The sequence below is a fragment of the Amblyomma americanum genome, chromosome 11 (assembly GCF_052857255.1).
Source record: "Amblyomma americanum isolate KBUSLIRL-KWMA chromosome 11, ASM5285725v1, whole genome shotgun sequence".
NCBI classification, from domain to species: domain Eukaryota; kingdom Metazoa; phylum Arthropoda; class Arachnida; order Ixodida; family Ixodidae; genus Amblyomma; species Amblyomma americanum.
This window is the reverse complement of record NC_135507.1, coordinates 53,096,251-53,112,063: the sequence shown is the minus strand read 5'-3', so window position 1 is coordinate 53,112,063 and position 15,813 is coordinate 53,096,251. Positions and strand designations below refer to the sequence as shown.

The 15,813-nt window shown below is 46.8% G+C and overlaps 1 protein-coding gene across 1 annotated transcript in view; it reads left to right on the top strand.

Moving 5' to 3' along the window:
- LOC144111455 (multiple PDZ domain protein-like) overlaps positions 1-10,835 on the top strand; it is a 201,817-nt gene extending 190,982 nt beyond the window's left edge. The window contains exons 33-35 of the mRNA XM_077644763.1: positions 670-876; positions 2,150-2,361; positions 5,101-10,835. Coding sequence (XP_077500889.1) covers positions 670-876; positions 2,150-2,361; positions 5,101-5,470 — 789 coding nt within the window. The 3' untranslated portion in view covers positions 5,471-10,835. The remainder of the gene's footprint in view (positions 1-669; positions 877-2,149; positions 2,362-5,100) is intronic.
- The last annotated feature ends 4,978 nt before the right edge of the window (positions 10,836-15,813 follow it).

Sequence of the window (15,813 nt, the reverse complement as noted above, 5' to 3'; positions counted from 1 at the left end):
ACAACATAAGAACGAAGCGGCAAATGCCCCTCATAGGAGGACCTCCAGCCAATGGTGTAGGCCAATTCTCATGACATCACGCTTAATCCATGGTTAATGCCCCTTGGTCCTGCCAACCCTCTGCACTTTCACGTTACCAGGTTCAAAGGGAATAACCTCTACATCATGGCAAACTGTCGACGTGCCATTGGCTAGATGGCTTCCTTTTAGGGGAACTTGCTGCCTTGTTCTTGAGTTGTATCTGCCTATATTCTGCCAGATTATACCTGGTGGCAACCAGACTTCTTTGATCGTGGTCAGTAGTCAACCTGGCTTTGCCACAACTACAGGTTGACTCCGAATCTTTGGGCAAAATTTCTCGACAAACTTCTCTTTCTACGTGTCAGTAAATATGCAGCCACAGAAAGCACCAATGCCAGTATTGAATAAGAATCTTACCATAGCTAAGAGCTGTGATGGTGTGCAACAGAAATCATGATTTTACAGCATGATGAAGAGAGAGTGATTTAATAGTGGTCACTTTTCTATCACCTCAGCATGAGCTCGACAGCCAAAGCTGGCTCAGGAATGGCAGTGATCGAAGATCCTACGGAGCAGAGGCTTTGGCCTGATGACAGCAAAGGCGGCGAACCATCATCAGAGAGGCAATGATGTGGTGCACTTGTGCAGGTGAATGGCGAGGACTTGCGGGAGGCGTGCCATGAGGCGGCCATCGGGGCACTACGGCAGACTTCGTCTGTGGTGCGCATGCTGGTGCTTCGCGAGGAAGAGCCACAGCAGGACATTCTAAGTGTGGAGCTGCACAAGAAGGCAGGGCGCGGCCTTGGCCTGAGCATTGTCGGTCGACGCAATGCCCCAGGTGTCTTCATCTCTGAGGTGTGTGCTTTCTCTCTCTCTCTCTCTCCCATTCCCCATCGCCTTCCTACAGACTGTCCTCTTTGACTCTCTCGAAAATTGTAGCCTGACAGTCTAGTTGAGAAATGTTGGCTGCCATTGGCTCAGTAAGATTTCACAGACTAGGTAGTTCGTTTCAGTGTTTGGTTCCAGCTATGCAAAAAAGACAGACTTGAGATACAGGTTCCGCATGGACAAGCGCATACTCCCTGCTTTATTTAGAAAGGCAGACAGAATAAATTTCTAGCGTTTTCAGAATCTACGGTTAGATGGTTCCTTTCGAGGTACATAATGAAGTCTGCAAACTTGCCTTATCTAGCTCTCTGAAATAAATTTGAAGGTGTGCGCTTGTTTGTGTGGTGTGTTACGTTTCCTTTGCTTTCATCCTATTTTCAAAGTTGATGCCAAGCCCCATTCGTTCAGTTGCAAAGCAATGAGTGTGCAGAAAATCATAGGGAAGCAGTGGCAGGCTTGCTTCTGGTTCGACTTCAGTCTGAGTGTGAAAATTGTTCATTTCGTTTTGTGATTACTGAAGCAGGAATTACCCTGCCTGTGCTGTTGTTAGGCATGCTCGGCATGCCTAACAACAGCTGCGCTTGAACTGCCAGAACTGGCGATGTACACTCGCGGCACCTGAGCGCACCGCCGCAGAACTTTATCAACGGACCTAAGGACATTGCGCATACTTTGCATCACACAGCCGAGGATACTGCACGTATTCTGTGCCGCACACTTTGTGGCGGCTCAGACAAGGGCATTGCAGGTATTCTGTGTCACGCACTCTGGGGTCTCTCGGCTGAGAACACTGCACACACTGCGTCACATGCTTTGCAGTCACTCAGGCAAAGAGACTGCATGCCCTGTGCATAACATGCCTGGGATCAATCAGCTGAGGACACTAGAGGTATCCTGTGTCATAGGCATTGTGGCTGTCGAGACAAGGACATTGCAGGCATTCTGTCATGCACTCTGGGGTCATTGAGCTGACAAGACTGCTGGTACTCAGCTGACGCTGCACATAATTTGCATCGCATGCTTTCTGGTCGCTCAGACAAAGGCAGTGCACGTAGTGTAGGGTTGCTCATAAAAAAGACACTGCGCCTACTCTGCGTCACGCGCTCTGGAATTGCTGAGCTGGGGCCACTGCCTATGCTCTGCACTGCACGCTTTTTGCGTGCTGGCCACTTCGCCGAGAGCACTTGTCTTGCAGCACATCATCTGCAGCGAGCAAAGTGGAGTGGTGTGTCCCGTGCAGGTTGTGCGTGGCGGAGTGGCCCAGCTGGACGGCCGCCTCTGCCAGGGGGACCAGATCCTGGAGGTGAACGGCCACAGCCTAGTCGGCGCCAGCCAGGAGGAGGCGGCCGCTCTGCTCAAGACCACCATGGGCCGCATCTGCTTGCGGGTGGGCCGGCTGCGCCGCGCACCCTCCCAGCGGGCCACTCAGGTGCCCGTCTCGCGCTCAGACTCGTGAGTGGGGCCCTTTTCTTTCTCCATCTCAGTGGACCAACCAACTGATCAGTCAGTCAATCAATCTAAACCACATTTTCTCCATCAAAGTTAGTCAGTCAGCCAATCCATCACCAATCGAACTTCATTAGCCTGCTATAGTAGGATACAACTTAAAAAAACAGCAGTTGTTAACACTGGGTTATGGTCCGCGGTGTACTGTATCACTCCGCTAGCCAGTCACAAATGTAAACGAAATCAGCTTTTTAATGTTTGACTATATTAAACAAGCCAGGTATCAAAATTCTAGAGCTCATAACTTTTTTCTTGTGATTAGCTTCTTGTTTAGGTGACAAGAGAAGTTTTAGCAACGGACTATACTTTTTGTCGTGGAGGAATTCTGTGCGCCGGTCCTGAATGTGGCCGGAGCTTCACTGCAGACTTAAGTTGTATCCGACTATAGCCAGTTAATCAATCAGTTAGTTAACCAAAATATTTTTTCTCCTATCTCAATCAATTCAGCAACCAATTAATTATTCAACCATTGAAAGCTAGTTATTTATCCAGGGAGTTGTCACTTAGCCGCATACCACTGCGTAAATAGTACTGCATTTACTCATGTAATTTGCACATTTTTTGCTTTACATTAAGGGTTCAAAAAGGGAGTGCGAAAATTTTCTGAACGCGTCCTAAGAACCTCTACAAAGGCCATAACGTGCAATATATAGTGCAGTATATTGACGCCTATACTTCGAACCCCCCCCCAAACTCGCACTCCTCGCTGGCCGAAAAAAAAAAATTTTGACTCCAAATATAAGAAGCATTCCCCCTTCCACCCTGCGCTATGTTATTTAGTTCCCCATGGGATGTCGTGTTGGCACATGTGCTGCTCAAAGGAGTAAACACAGCGCTCTCGCATGCAGCCTGGTTGACTAGCAGCAAACTGAACAGCAAACAGTCTCAAAGTCCAGTGCACACGCGACTGTTTGTCTGGGTAAACGGCGCACAATTTGTTCCCTCGCCACTTGCATCTTTCGCACCAGCACACGGCGACACGGCTGGGGCTATCTACCCAGGTCTGGTAGTGCATGCTGGTGATCTGGCGCAGCAAGGAGCTTGTATTATGCGAGTAAAAGGTTTTTTTTTACGAAACCGGATAATAAATTAAGGGTGCAGAAATTAAGCAAAAACATGCGGATATGTTGCTGCTTGGCTGGATTGCTGTCTTCTACAGCTTATGGGTTTCGCATGATGCTGAGGCACCAGATGTCTGGAAAGGCTACATGTCCCAGAGTGCTCTGTGCAACATTTACAGTGCTATTTTTTATCGCAAGAAAATCCATGCATTTGAAGGACATGCATGGATGCTTTAAGGTTGGCTTTAAGTGGTCTGCTTTTGCTCTTTCACCCATGGTCAAAGCGCTCCATGGATGACTTGCATTTACTAACGCTAGTTCTCCGCAGCTCTTGTGCTTCAAACCCTGTTTCTCCTCTACACAATGCTGTATGGCCATCTGCTCATGCTCCCACTAGTGAGCTTGTTCTCTCTGGTATTTGTTTCTGTAGCCATGAAAAGATAGTGATGCGAACAGAAAGCAATTTGATACTAAAAACGGCCGCCTGGATGCAACAGCTCGATGACATAGCAATCTAGAGGTTCTCACTTCACCTACTTTATGGAAACTCCTGAAGTCTGCAGGGCATTAACTGTTGAAGCTGCATTGTCATCTTGTGAAAGGGCCTTGGCAGAAACAGCCTACTTCGAGTGTTCAGGGAAGTGCCTGGTAGCTATATCAAAGCAGAGTTCTTTTAGCGCTTATTTAACTGGCTGCACTTCCATGTACAACCACAGTTGAATGCCATTGTAACGAGTTCCAAGGAACCCTGCTACTTATTTGTTGTGGCCATTGCTTCATTATAGTCGCAGGGGATCTTGCCCGCAAATTTCACATGCCAACGGGCTTACCTACGCGCCGCCATGTAAACTTAGGACAACACAATTCGGGTTGTGTACCCGCAACGTGTGTTGGTGCCGCTGTGGTTAGCATGCACATTTTGGACGAATTCCCCGTTACAACGGAATTGCCACTGTGCCCGCTTTTACAGTGGCTCGTGTTGGGTTCAGCATCTAGAAAACGCGGCTAAATATTTATTCAGAATAGGCCTGTCCCTGTAACCTGCAGCATTATTCCTTCATGGCCTGTTTCCTATACGCTAAAGCTTGTCCAAGCTCCAGAAGCAATGAGTGTACATTGACAAGGCTAGAGTGTGTTCGGCTTATTTTCAACTTATTTAAGTCTTGAAGAAAAGTTTCATGACATCCGGATTCTTGGTTAGGTTGGGTTATGATCAAAAGCACTTCAGTTTTAATTGGTTTGTAAGATTTTCCTCATGACAAGTTCAAATGTCTTTTGCTAGAATTTGGAATATTTTGGAATTTTTGTCCTTGGGAATTGATGGAGATATTTGGATCTCTCTTTTCTCGCTGCCAAAGGAATCTCAAGGTAAGCCATACTTAACGCCTAATATGGCAAAGAACTTCATATGTAAGTTAGTGCTTGCTTTAAGCTTCCAGCTCTGCAGTACCTTTGAAATAATTTATTTGCTGAAATAGAAATTCATTCTTCAAATGCACAGCATAGAAAATGCAACAGGGAAGTGTAGGAAGGTGGTTACATTTCCACAAAGATATTTAAGCTCACGTGGCACAGTTCAACAACCCAGCTCATGCTTTATGGTTTTTCGCCCGTCTCCATCCAGCACTGCTAACGGACCCATGACCGTGACCCTGGAGCGGGGCTCAGAAGGCCTGGGATTCAGCATCGTTGGCGGTGCAGGGTCGCCACACGGCGACCTCCCCATTTACGTGAAGACAGTCTTCGAAGAAGGCGCCGCAGCCCGCGACGGCCGCCTGCGTCGCGGGCACGCCATTCTGTCCGTCAATGGCCACTCGCTCGAAGGACTTTCGCACCAGCAGGCCGTCGAACTGCTCCGCGACGCCCGCGGAGCTGTCGAACTTGTCGTTCTTGACACCTCAGTCTTGGAGACGGCAGCCCCAAGCCCCGCGCAGAGCCCGACGACGACGACACCGCCGGCATCCCTCTTCACCACGGCCGATCCTTTGTCGTGACGGCGGCAAGGACGCGCATCTTAGAGTTGCTTCGTTTGCACTGTGCCAAGTGGTGAAGTGTGACTGTGTGCGGCAGTTGTCACGAGATGGCAGCATGTGACGGCAGTGGTGGTCGTTTGTTGCTGGCAAGGCTATACGCAGACTGCTTTTGACGGGCAAAAAGACTCCAGGGGAAAAGAAGAAGCAAAAAGAAGCCACTGCCCTCCCAACGCACTTGGGAAGTGTTTTTTTTTTTTTTCTCGGCAAACAGGCATGCCTGTGGTGCACACATTTTCAATGGTACAGCTTGCTTTTTTCCCCCTTCTGGTCTCTTCCCCCATCCTCATTTTATCTTCTCTTAACACTCCTACAAACACAACCCATGCAGCTGTGTCAAGCGTGCCTTTATCCATATGGACTGGGGTGAAAACAGTGCGTCACTTCGTTATGTGTATGCGACGCATGTGAGTGTGTGAGCTTTCTTCCTTTTTTTTGTTTCTTTGTTCTCTCTCCGGGCAGGTTCCCGGTCTGTGCGGAAGCCATGGCTTTGCGGGTGCCATTGCAGTTGTGTCATTGCCCCCATTCAGCATTTTCTTCCCTTTATTGTTTTTTTCTTTTTGTCTCATTGTCGTCATTGTAGGTACCTTGCATACATTTTAGTCTTTTTAAACCTCGTAACTCCTATTTTAGTCAAGACATCGTCACCGTGTACTGTCGCATCATCTAGAAACCAGCGCCACGGCAGAACGGAGGACTGTGGAGGAGTGGCTGTCGCGTTGTTTCCGAGTCTTTGAGGAAATGTTTCTCTTGTTACAGGCCACGCGCCTCTCCTGGGTTGCTTCTCGACTGTTCTCGCTTTTCCCCTCGCCCTCTACTTTGCCACTGCTAGTGCAGCTACTACTTCCAGAGGTATGCAAGGGTCCTCGCTGCATTAAAGCTGAACAAAGGCCTTGTGCTGACAACGAGAGCGAAGGGTCAGCGCAGGTGACCTCAAGTTCGCCAGCCAATGCACTGAGAACAGGTGCACTCCAAGCAAGCGTACTAATCATTCTCGGCAAAGGAAGGACAGGGAACTGTACGAGGCCCGAGGTGTGTTATTAGCTTAACCAAGAGGCTTAACTACTTCTCGACCTGCAAGAAGTGCTTGCACGCATAGCGTTATTTTTGTTTTGTGCGCAGAAATGTGAGGTACAGATTTTGTTTTTGTTCGTTTGTTAGAGATGCCGCGTGGGACCATTGCAGTTGAGTCAACCAGTCCCTCCACCACCGATGGATACGTTGTTGTGACATTTCTCTGGTCGGTGGGTGAACAGGCCTATCCAAGCGTGCGACTCCTTATTACACTTCTCTAGATCACAATGTCGTTTGTATTCCCCTCAAGAAGGCAGTTTGTCATTAGAAAAGCGGCGCACGAAAGGGTTGGCTGGGGAAGAGGAAGTGGCAATGGGGTTATTTTAGAGTGCTCTGTGGTCTAGCAGAGCAGTGCCACCTTTCAGGCCGTCACCTTGCAGCTTCGCACTCGATGGGACCAAAACCAAGTTGCACATGCCGAAACGCGACACCACACGCAGACACACGGGAGACACTCGGAAAGTGCACCCACGCTGGTGACCGCTGGAAAAGGCAGGGTGGTAGCAGCGAAAAAGCACTGGATCGTGCCCCTGAATTAACTGAATTTAGAAACAGCTGTCCACTAAACAGTCTGGAGATCCCCCATCACTTGTCTTCATATGTTTAGCGGGATTTGCAGATGAAAAAAACTCTATGTGTAGCCAGAATCAGGCCCAGTTGTTGTGCGACTGGAATGGGAGCACATGAAATGAAGGTGCACATGCGTCATGTATATATATTTTTTTCTCTTGTTTTCTCAGAAGCAGTCAAGGACCAAGTATATTTAGACATTGCATATCGTATCTGCCACTCAAGAAGCCCAGGGAAGACGCGTCAGGAAAAAATTTAGCTTAACATGTACATGTTTCTTTCAAGGAGCAGATCGGAAGCGGCAGGCCTAATGTGTAGTGACAGTAACCCAAAGCTGTGAATGCAGCGTTGTGTGGCATAATCTCAGCGGCTCTGCCATGTTGGTTTTACTATCTTGCTGACTGTTTTTATTCCAGATTAGGTAAACATACTTGATGTGTGATGCCTGTTAGATTTTCCTGTGCCGTGAAAGGACAAGCAGGTTGGATGCATTCTCGTAACCTTGAGGGCACCTCAGGAAAGGTCCTATTGAATGCTTTTTTCACTGCTTTCATCAGCACAGAATTCACTTGGAGATCGCTGACTGCATTTTGTTATTTCCTTCAACTGGTTATGTTAGTTGACCCTCCCTCCTTAATGTTTCTACAGTGTCAGAAAAGAAACTGGAAGTGGCAGCGTTATTGTCTGCCTCATGTCCACACAAACAAGACAAATCTGCACAGATAGCTTCATGCAGGAAGCCAGCTTAGCAGTAGCTGTCGGACCATCACCATTTTTAACAAAGGCCGCATGTTTGATTTTAAGAGCTTATCCCCTGAGAACTACCCCCTGCATTTACACGCTAAACAGGAAGGGAGTAAGAAGGGAGTAAGCTCTTTTAGTGCACTCCTTCTTATACAATGGAGTGTGCTAGAGCAAGCTTACTCCGTTTTTGCTCCCAGATAGGCGTATTTGTGTTAAGGGTGTACTTTTGCTTGCCACTCGCCCAAGCTGTCTTGCTTCTTATGCATATGCCACACGGGCTGCAGTTGTGTTAGCTTCGTTTTCTGGTGTCTTTAGCAACGCTGCAGAGGATGCTCTCTGGCGGGCTGTGTGTGCTGTGCTCTTTTTCTCCACTTTGTTTTTTGGTACCAGGAGAATACAAATTCAACCAGCAGTGCCATCTTGTAGTGAGTCTTGTTGTTTGCCTGCGCTTAAATGGTGCCAAATTTGTGCATCATCCAGGTGTGTTGTTTTAAGCGCTGCTGTTCTTTTCAATTAGTGCAATATGCGTTCACAGTACGCACACTTACCACTTCTCTACAGAAGGCTGCGCTTAATTAGATTCTCCTCGCTGTTTACAAGTTGCGGAAAAGGTGTTTTATACAAAAAGGCCAACGTCCCAACCACTGCATTTATTGCAGTTTCACTAGAATGTGTGCATACTTTTGCGATGCACACACAAGCTGTAATTTGGCTGTCTATAAGATTTTATGAAACTCTGCAGAGTGAAAAAGCAGCATATTAACAAAAAAAAATCGCGATAATTTGAGCAGCCCTCACATCCATCAGTGCTTTCTAAAGAGGGTTATAACCAGGTTGGACATTTGAGCAATCAGTGCTATCGAATCTACTGAACGTTGAGAGCTTTTGCCAGAGCATCCTCTTGGCAGCACTTTGTTTTGAGATGTAGTTCTGTCGCATTGGAAGGCCCTTCTTTGTTTTTGTGCGTTCGAGTTTATAGCTCTGCGTCAGTGTGTTTGCAGTATAGCAGGTATTAAAGCATTTTCTTCTTTTGTGATTGCACGCCACCAGTAACTAAGCACACTCTGCTGCTACGACATCTATATACTCTCAGGGGAACATGCTAATGCTGCTGTTTTATGATTTAGCCCAGTATTATAAAGAGCTGGTACTGATTGTTCAGTAGGTCAGCATTTTTATGCTGGTCCGTTGTATATTAACATTCACTAGCATGTGGTGGCAGCTTGCAAGGCTGAAGACAATAAACTGTGGAAAAGCTCCAGCTGCTGCTGGTTGGTGAACATTCACTGAAGAATTATGGAACAAATGATGGGCCTAGTGGAAGAAAATTCACTAAAAATAAAAAGATAGATGTGGCAGTTGGTTACAGTCGTATACGTATTGCTAGCAGATGTAATATGCACTAACAAAACAGGCCAAAGTTGCAAGAAAAACTACTAGATGTTATGTTGTGCACACTGTTTACGACGCTTGGGCCAGGCCATACGTGTGGGTTTACAGGAGGAGCTTCAGGAACAACGCCTCTCAATTACCTTTTCTTTCTCTGTGACAGCCTATTCTGCCTGCTTATTGCTGTGCTTGGCTGTAAGGCACTTAGCCATACGTGGGTGCCAGGTTTTATCTTTCTTTGTTGTGTCCAATGCTCAGGCCGCTTCGAATACCTTTCCAACTGAAAACAATGTTCACTGCTGCTCCTATGGGAGCAGGTCAAGTGTTTCAGGGGAATCTCCCAAGGTGGAGTAGATTTGTAATGAGGAGCAATTGCTTATGAGCATGCAGCAAGCACAGCTGTGTCGCTGCAAAGGAAAGCTATACAGCTTCTACAGTTGATCAATTCGCTCTCGCCCTACCATGTGCTCGCCATACTGGTTAGCTCGGTAGATCAACTGCTCCGGTGAGGCGGTGGTTCTAGGTTCGAACCCCACACCAGAATGAATTTTTCTTCAACTACGAAGTTTCTTGGAAAGCAGTATAGCTTTCCATTAAGCAGTATCGCTACGCTTGGTGAATGCTAGAGTAATTGCTCTCTTATTACCTATGGGAGTTATTTGGCGAGCCTGGTGCAAGGAGTTGGTGCCACAGGCAGTGATCTTTTGAACAGCTAAAATGTTTAAATGTATTGGTCTCTTTCGGTAGCGTGTTGTTGATAATTTTTTTGGTATTTCTTTTTGGCTGAGAGCTGAAAAAATTAGAATTGTATACAGCTGTTTGCAAAGCTTATTGAGAGAGAGCACGTGCATGCATATGAGAGGAGGTACAGTGTGCTACGTTTCCCCAAGTGATGTTACCTGTTAATCAGTAAAGAAAGGCTGTGGAAGTTCATTATTACTCCTGAATTTCGCCATTCCGCCTGGCACAATGCACAGTGCTAATTTCTGGCTCTGCAGTTGGATGTTTGTGTGACACACTTTCATATAAAGCATATGCTCGGGAAGCATGCAAGTTTCACATCCTGGCTTGTGGCCCACTCTTTTTCGTTCACTTTGACAGTTGTTGCTTTCTAGAGGCAGGCGTTGCACGTCTGCTGCCTCGCAAATTTTTCACTCGCGGCTTAAGAAATGGCAAAGGTGTACCCTTGTGAATTAAGGAGAAAAGGCGAGCCATTTGCCTCACTGGTCGGTCCCAAGACAATTTTTTTTTTTCTCGGACCAAGTTTACTCCATGGTTAGCATTTTGCCTGAACTCCTGGCGGTGTTGTGCGGGCGTATCTTTCTCTCATGCTTAGGGAGAACTGCCGGCGTGCACGCGCTGTTCGCACTACAGCGGCGGAAGTGTCGGGTTCGCTTCCTGTTGTTCCGCGCACCTTTTCCACAGGAAGGCAATTTAAGCGGCGCCCTATCGGTGCTTTCCCTTCTGTTCTGTCGAGCCGCACTGTTTATATGAGGAATTGTTGAATGCAAAGGAGAAATAAAACCAAGTGCATATACTATTGCAAAACAAAGTGTGTGGTTTGTGTTTCCGGTTTTCCCTTAGCACCACCCAAGGCGCATATCTTGCATCGGACCCTATCTGGAGAGGTTCACACCTGTTGCAGCACGACGAATACAGACCTGTGATGTGAACAGAGATGTTTACCGAGTGCACTGTTGCGGCCGTTATGAGACGAAGCATGCATCACTGGTTTGCAGGCCTGCCTGAGTATAGCTCGGCCACTACTGTTCCCATAAGAGGACACGTTCTTGCAAAGCTCGAGAGCAGAGCCCGCAGCTGCATGACTGATGCTAACGGTGGTGAACAGCAAGAAGAACGGACAAGGGAGACACAACAGGACAGGCGCTGACTCGCAACTGAAAGTTTATTAGGTGAAAAGGGATCGAAGATCACCATTAGCATGTCAAACAAACTCGCCCAGCTTGCCATTCTTACTCAAGTAATGACTTTGATGCTGAGTCAACTTCAGACCCACCAAATCGACATCCACATGCACCACTTTGTCGACGGCGCCTTACAAGCAAATTGTATATACGGTGAGGATGGAGGACTCCCCTTGGGCACCATTCACCCTCACCGTTACAAAGTTGTGCTTCTGCAGTCGTGTGGCAGATACACACACTGGCTATGCAACGATGAATCGGGAGGCTTTTGGAAGGCTATCGGCAAAAGACGTGATTTCAGTAAAGAAAAAAAAAAACATGGTTCAGCATGGTGGGTCTAATAGAAACGGATGGATGGAATGAAATCGACCCGCCGCGGTGGCTTAGTGGTTAGGGTGCTCGGCTACTGAGCTGCAGTTCCCGGGTTTGAACTCGGCTGCATTTCGATGGAGGCGAAACACGAAGTCGCCTGTGCGTTTTATGATGTCAGCTCACATTACAGATTTCCAGGTGATCTAAATTATTCCACAGCCCCATTCACTATTGCACCTTTTTCTTTCTTCTTTCACTCCCACCAGCCTCCCTTCCCTTATGGGGCGGTTTGGGTGTCCAGGGAGATGTGAGACAATTATAGCACCCTTTCCTTTCCTCAAAAACCAATTTTCAAAAACCAATTTTTTTCAATGAATTCGATAGCAGAGGGTTATAGTCTTTAGCATGACAGCAGTTTTTATCCGAATAGGAAATTTTAAGTAGTGGAGAAATGAAAACTTGGAGGGCACTTAAGCATTGCCTATGAGAGTAGAACGCGAAAGCGTTATCGGCACCTCTGGTGCGGATAGAAAAAAGTGACAGGTGTCCTCAAGAAAGAAAGAAGTAACAGGTGTCCTTCAAAGGGCCCCGCAGGGCCGCCTGCACCATGCAGGTGTTGGTGAGTTGTGACACCACGGGTTCCCGAACATCTGCAGGGACATCCTCGCAGGGGGATGATGGTGAGCAGTGCATCACCATGGACCCGAGCACCCGCACTTAGCCATACGTGGCTCAGCCATGTCCTTGGAAAAGGGGATCCTGGTGGTTGAGTCGATGCCAAGCATTTCGACCTTTAAGGCCCCTCGGCAGAGGCAACACACCACTTTGGCCCCTGCTTCCTGTAGACGCACCTCCAGCCGGACCCGACCGGGGGAAATCAGCAGCCGCCCTTTCCTATCCTCCCTTCTATCTTTCACTTTCCTACCTATTTCTCACAACTCTCCTGTCTCCTTCTCTCTTCTTGGATTTTTACTTCTTTCAGGTGGCGAGGGTTAACCTTGTGTGGCTACTAACTGCCCTACCTTACACCATAGTTGGTTATACTTAGTGTACAATGGTTACGTTGGCAGTGCAGTGATACGAGGGAACTGGGAGGAAACAGTACGACATCCGCAGTGTGCATTCATTTTCACTGCCGAATGTTACGCCATTTCTGTAGCTGTAGAAAAAATATTAAACACGAACCTCACCGACAGTATTATTTACACAGACTCCCTGAGTATACGTAAAGCTCTTCACTCTATAAATGCAAGCACTCTGCTACGTGACATCATACGCAATATAGTAGCAGCCGCAGCTCAAGGACAAAACATAAAACTCTGCTGGGTCCTGACCCATGTCGGAATAAAAGGCAACGAGAGAGCATATTTTTGCGCAGCTCAAGCTGGTAGCAATGAAATAAAAAAGTAAATATGCCCTTTAGAGATTACATAGAATTAGTACAACGTAAGTTAAGAATAAAATGGTAGTCATTTTGGAACAATGAAGTAAATAACAAACCACTCGGTAAAGCCAGTTTTAGGTGAATGGAAGTCGTGTGTGCACCAGGAATGTTTCAAGGAAGTGCTTCTCTGCACAACTTCCTGCTAACAAAAGACAAACCTGTTTGCGAAGAATGCAGAGATGAACTTACGGTTAACCACATTTTCTCTTGTTCAAAACTGGAAAAAACTAAAAAAAAGTGCTTTAATCAATTTTATAACAAATGCATTCCTTTTCATCCAACGTTGCTTTTAAGCGATAATACAATTGTTGACATGTCTGGCATTTTTAACTTGTTAAGAGAAGCAGCATTTCTTGAGAAACTAAATTTTGACCAACTGCTTTGCTAATTTTTGGTAGACCTCAGCCACTTTCTCAGTCCTGAGCAGAAGGCTGAGGTCTTTATTTGGTTCGTTGGGAGCCTCGGGATTCTTGCCCAACCGAGGAAACCTGCTAGGATTACCCAATCCTCTTTAAGGCTTTTACTAGTTTCCACTTCTAAAATTTTTTACTTAGTGATCACTAGCGAGTACGAATGTTTCAGGCCGAGTAGGACGTTATTGCGGACTAGTTGGTGCATAGTTCTGGAAAGGCTAGAACTGCGCAAAAGACGAGGACATGGGCAACGAAGAACACAATAGTCCCGGCACCTGGTCGTTGCTGCTGAGTTTCTTCATTACCCAAGCAGGCTCTTGGTGCTGTTAGAGTTAGCACAATTTCGGAAATTAAGCCACGATGGATAACATGAACAGTTACTCTAAAGTTTTACCGCTCTTACAGAACGTCTGTCTGAACGCCTCATTTTGTTTGAATCTTATTGTTTCCTGAAAAATAGGGCATAGCAGCTCTCGAACTAGATCAGAAAACTTCATTTCTCAAGAAGCATTGCTACCAAAACACAGCAATACAGTAGCACCGGTAAGTTTTACGAAGCAGTGGGCGATCGAAGGTACATCTGATGCAACGCCTTATACAGAGGCGTTAATTTTCTCACAAGTGGCCTTTAGGAGAATGTTGACTGCTGTACGGCTGCTTAAACGGGGTCGCGTTCACCGCTGTTTTAACGGTTTCCCTTTTCTAACTCAAAAAGCCAATTTTTAAAAGTTGTGTAGGTGAAACGCCCTGTACATCCAGCCGCGGCAACCAGCTTAACCGTCTCGTGTGTCTGAAGACGCACGATAAAAATTATGGAAACTACAGATTTTATCCCTAGAACAAAAATAGCGCGAACTCACAATATTCCGCACTTGAAAAAAAAAAGTGAAAATTGGTTTTTGGGGAAAGGAAATGATGCAGTTTTTGTCTCCCTTACCTCGGTGGACACCCGAACCGCGCCGTAAAAGTAGAAATAAAGGAGGGAGTGAAAGGCCCCCGAGGTGTTTTCGTTTCGTCGAGACTTGGGCTTATTGATTCATATTTTCCACTTCCGTTGCATTAAATACAATTGGGACAAAGAACTAGAGACACGGGTCGATCCCGGCCGTGTCGATTGCATTTCTATGGAGGCGAGACTGTGCGACTATCTATAGAGGCCGTGCGAGACTTTGCGATGTCAATGCACGTTAAACAACCCCATGTGGCCTAAATTAGCTGGAGCCTTTCACTATACGACGTCCCTCATAGCCCACTTTGGGACGTTAAACTCTATAAACCAAATCAAATCAAACCAAGAACAAGATGTATATGCATCGCTATTTTTTTCTCGGGTTCTGTAGGTAAAAACATGAAGTGCTTTTACCTACACTTCTCAATCTCAGTCGAACACGGCCCCGAAATTGCGGACAAAGCTCACGCCCAATCAGTCTGCACAGGCAATCTTGTTCGATCCCAATTGTATTAATGGAGAACGTTTTGGCAGTGCTCCTAGTGGGATTGGAACCAACGCACCGTTGGTTGTAACTGGTGTATTTAGCACAGATGGCGCTGATGATGCAAGAGCTAGGCAGCGTTTCGTGGATAGGTAGTTCTTGGCGCATTTGACTCCGTAGCATCAAAGGGCTTTGAATGTGATTGTACATTTCGACAGTAGTTGCATTAGGGCCACCGCGGTGGCTGAGTGGTTATGGCGCTCGGCTGCTGGCCCGAAAGACGCGGGTTCGATCCCGGCCGCGGCGGTCGAATTTCGATGGAGGCGAAATTCTAGACGCCCGTGTACTGTGCGATGTCAGTGCACGTTAAAGAAGCCCAAATGGTCGAAATTTCCGGAGCCCTTTACTACGGCGTCTCTCATAGCCTGAGTCGCTTTGGGACTTCATACGCCCATAAATCAGTAGTTGCATAATTGACCACACCATCCACCGGCACGCCGCAAAATATCGATACTCTGCTGGTTTCGTAAATTCTGTCGTGCTGTACTGTGGTATTTTTCTGCAGTAATTTTCTGTAGCCCTGTTGGTAGGACAAGACACAACTCGATGCTATATAAAATTTTGTTACTGGTCTGAAATTTCGTGTTGTTACGGCAAGTTCATGGTGAAAAATACTGAAAAGAATCTGTTTTGAAGGACAACATTTTCTGCTACGTTTTTGGACTGGGAAGACCCTTGAAAGACTACGGAATAGTTCTCGCGCCACATAACGTTAGAGATAGCTTCACGGGTACATTGATTGCTGCACTGCAGGGCTCAAGGCAAACCCAGCTGCCTAAACAGGTGTGTATAGCTACTCCAACGGCACATAGTATTCTCCCTTACTTGAACTATATATCACTGCTATCATCTCTCAGCTGCACCACGGATGTACTCTTATGTTCCTGCAGTAATGGGCAGCTTATTCCCGACGATTACTTCACCGATATGTTGCAATCAGACT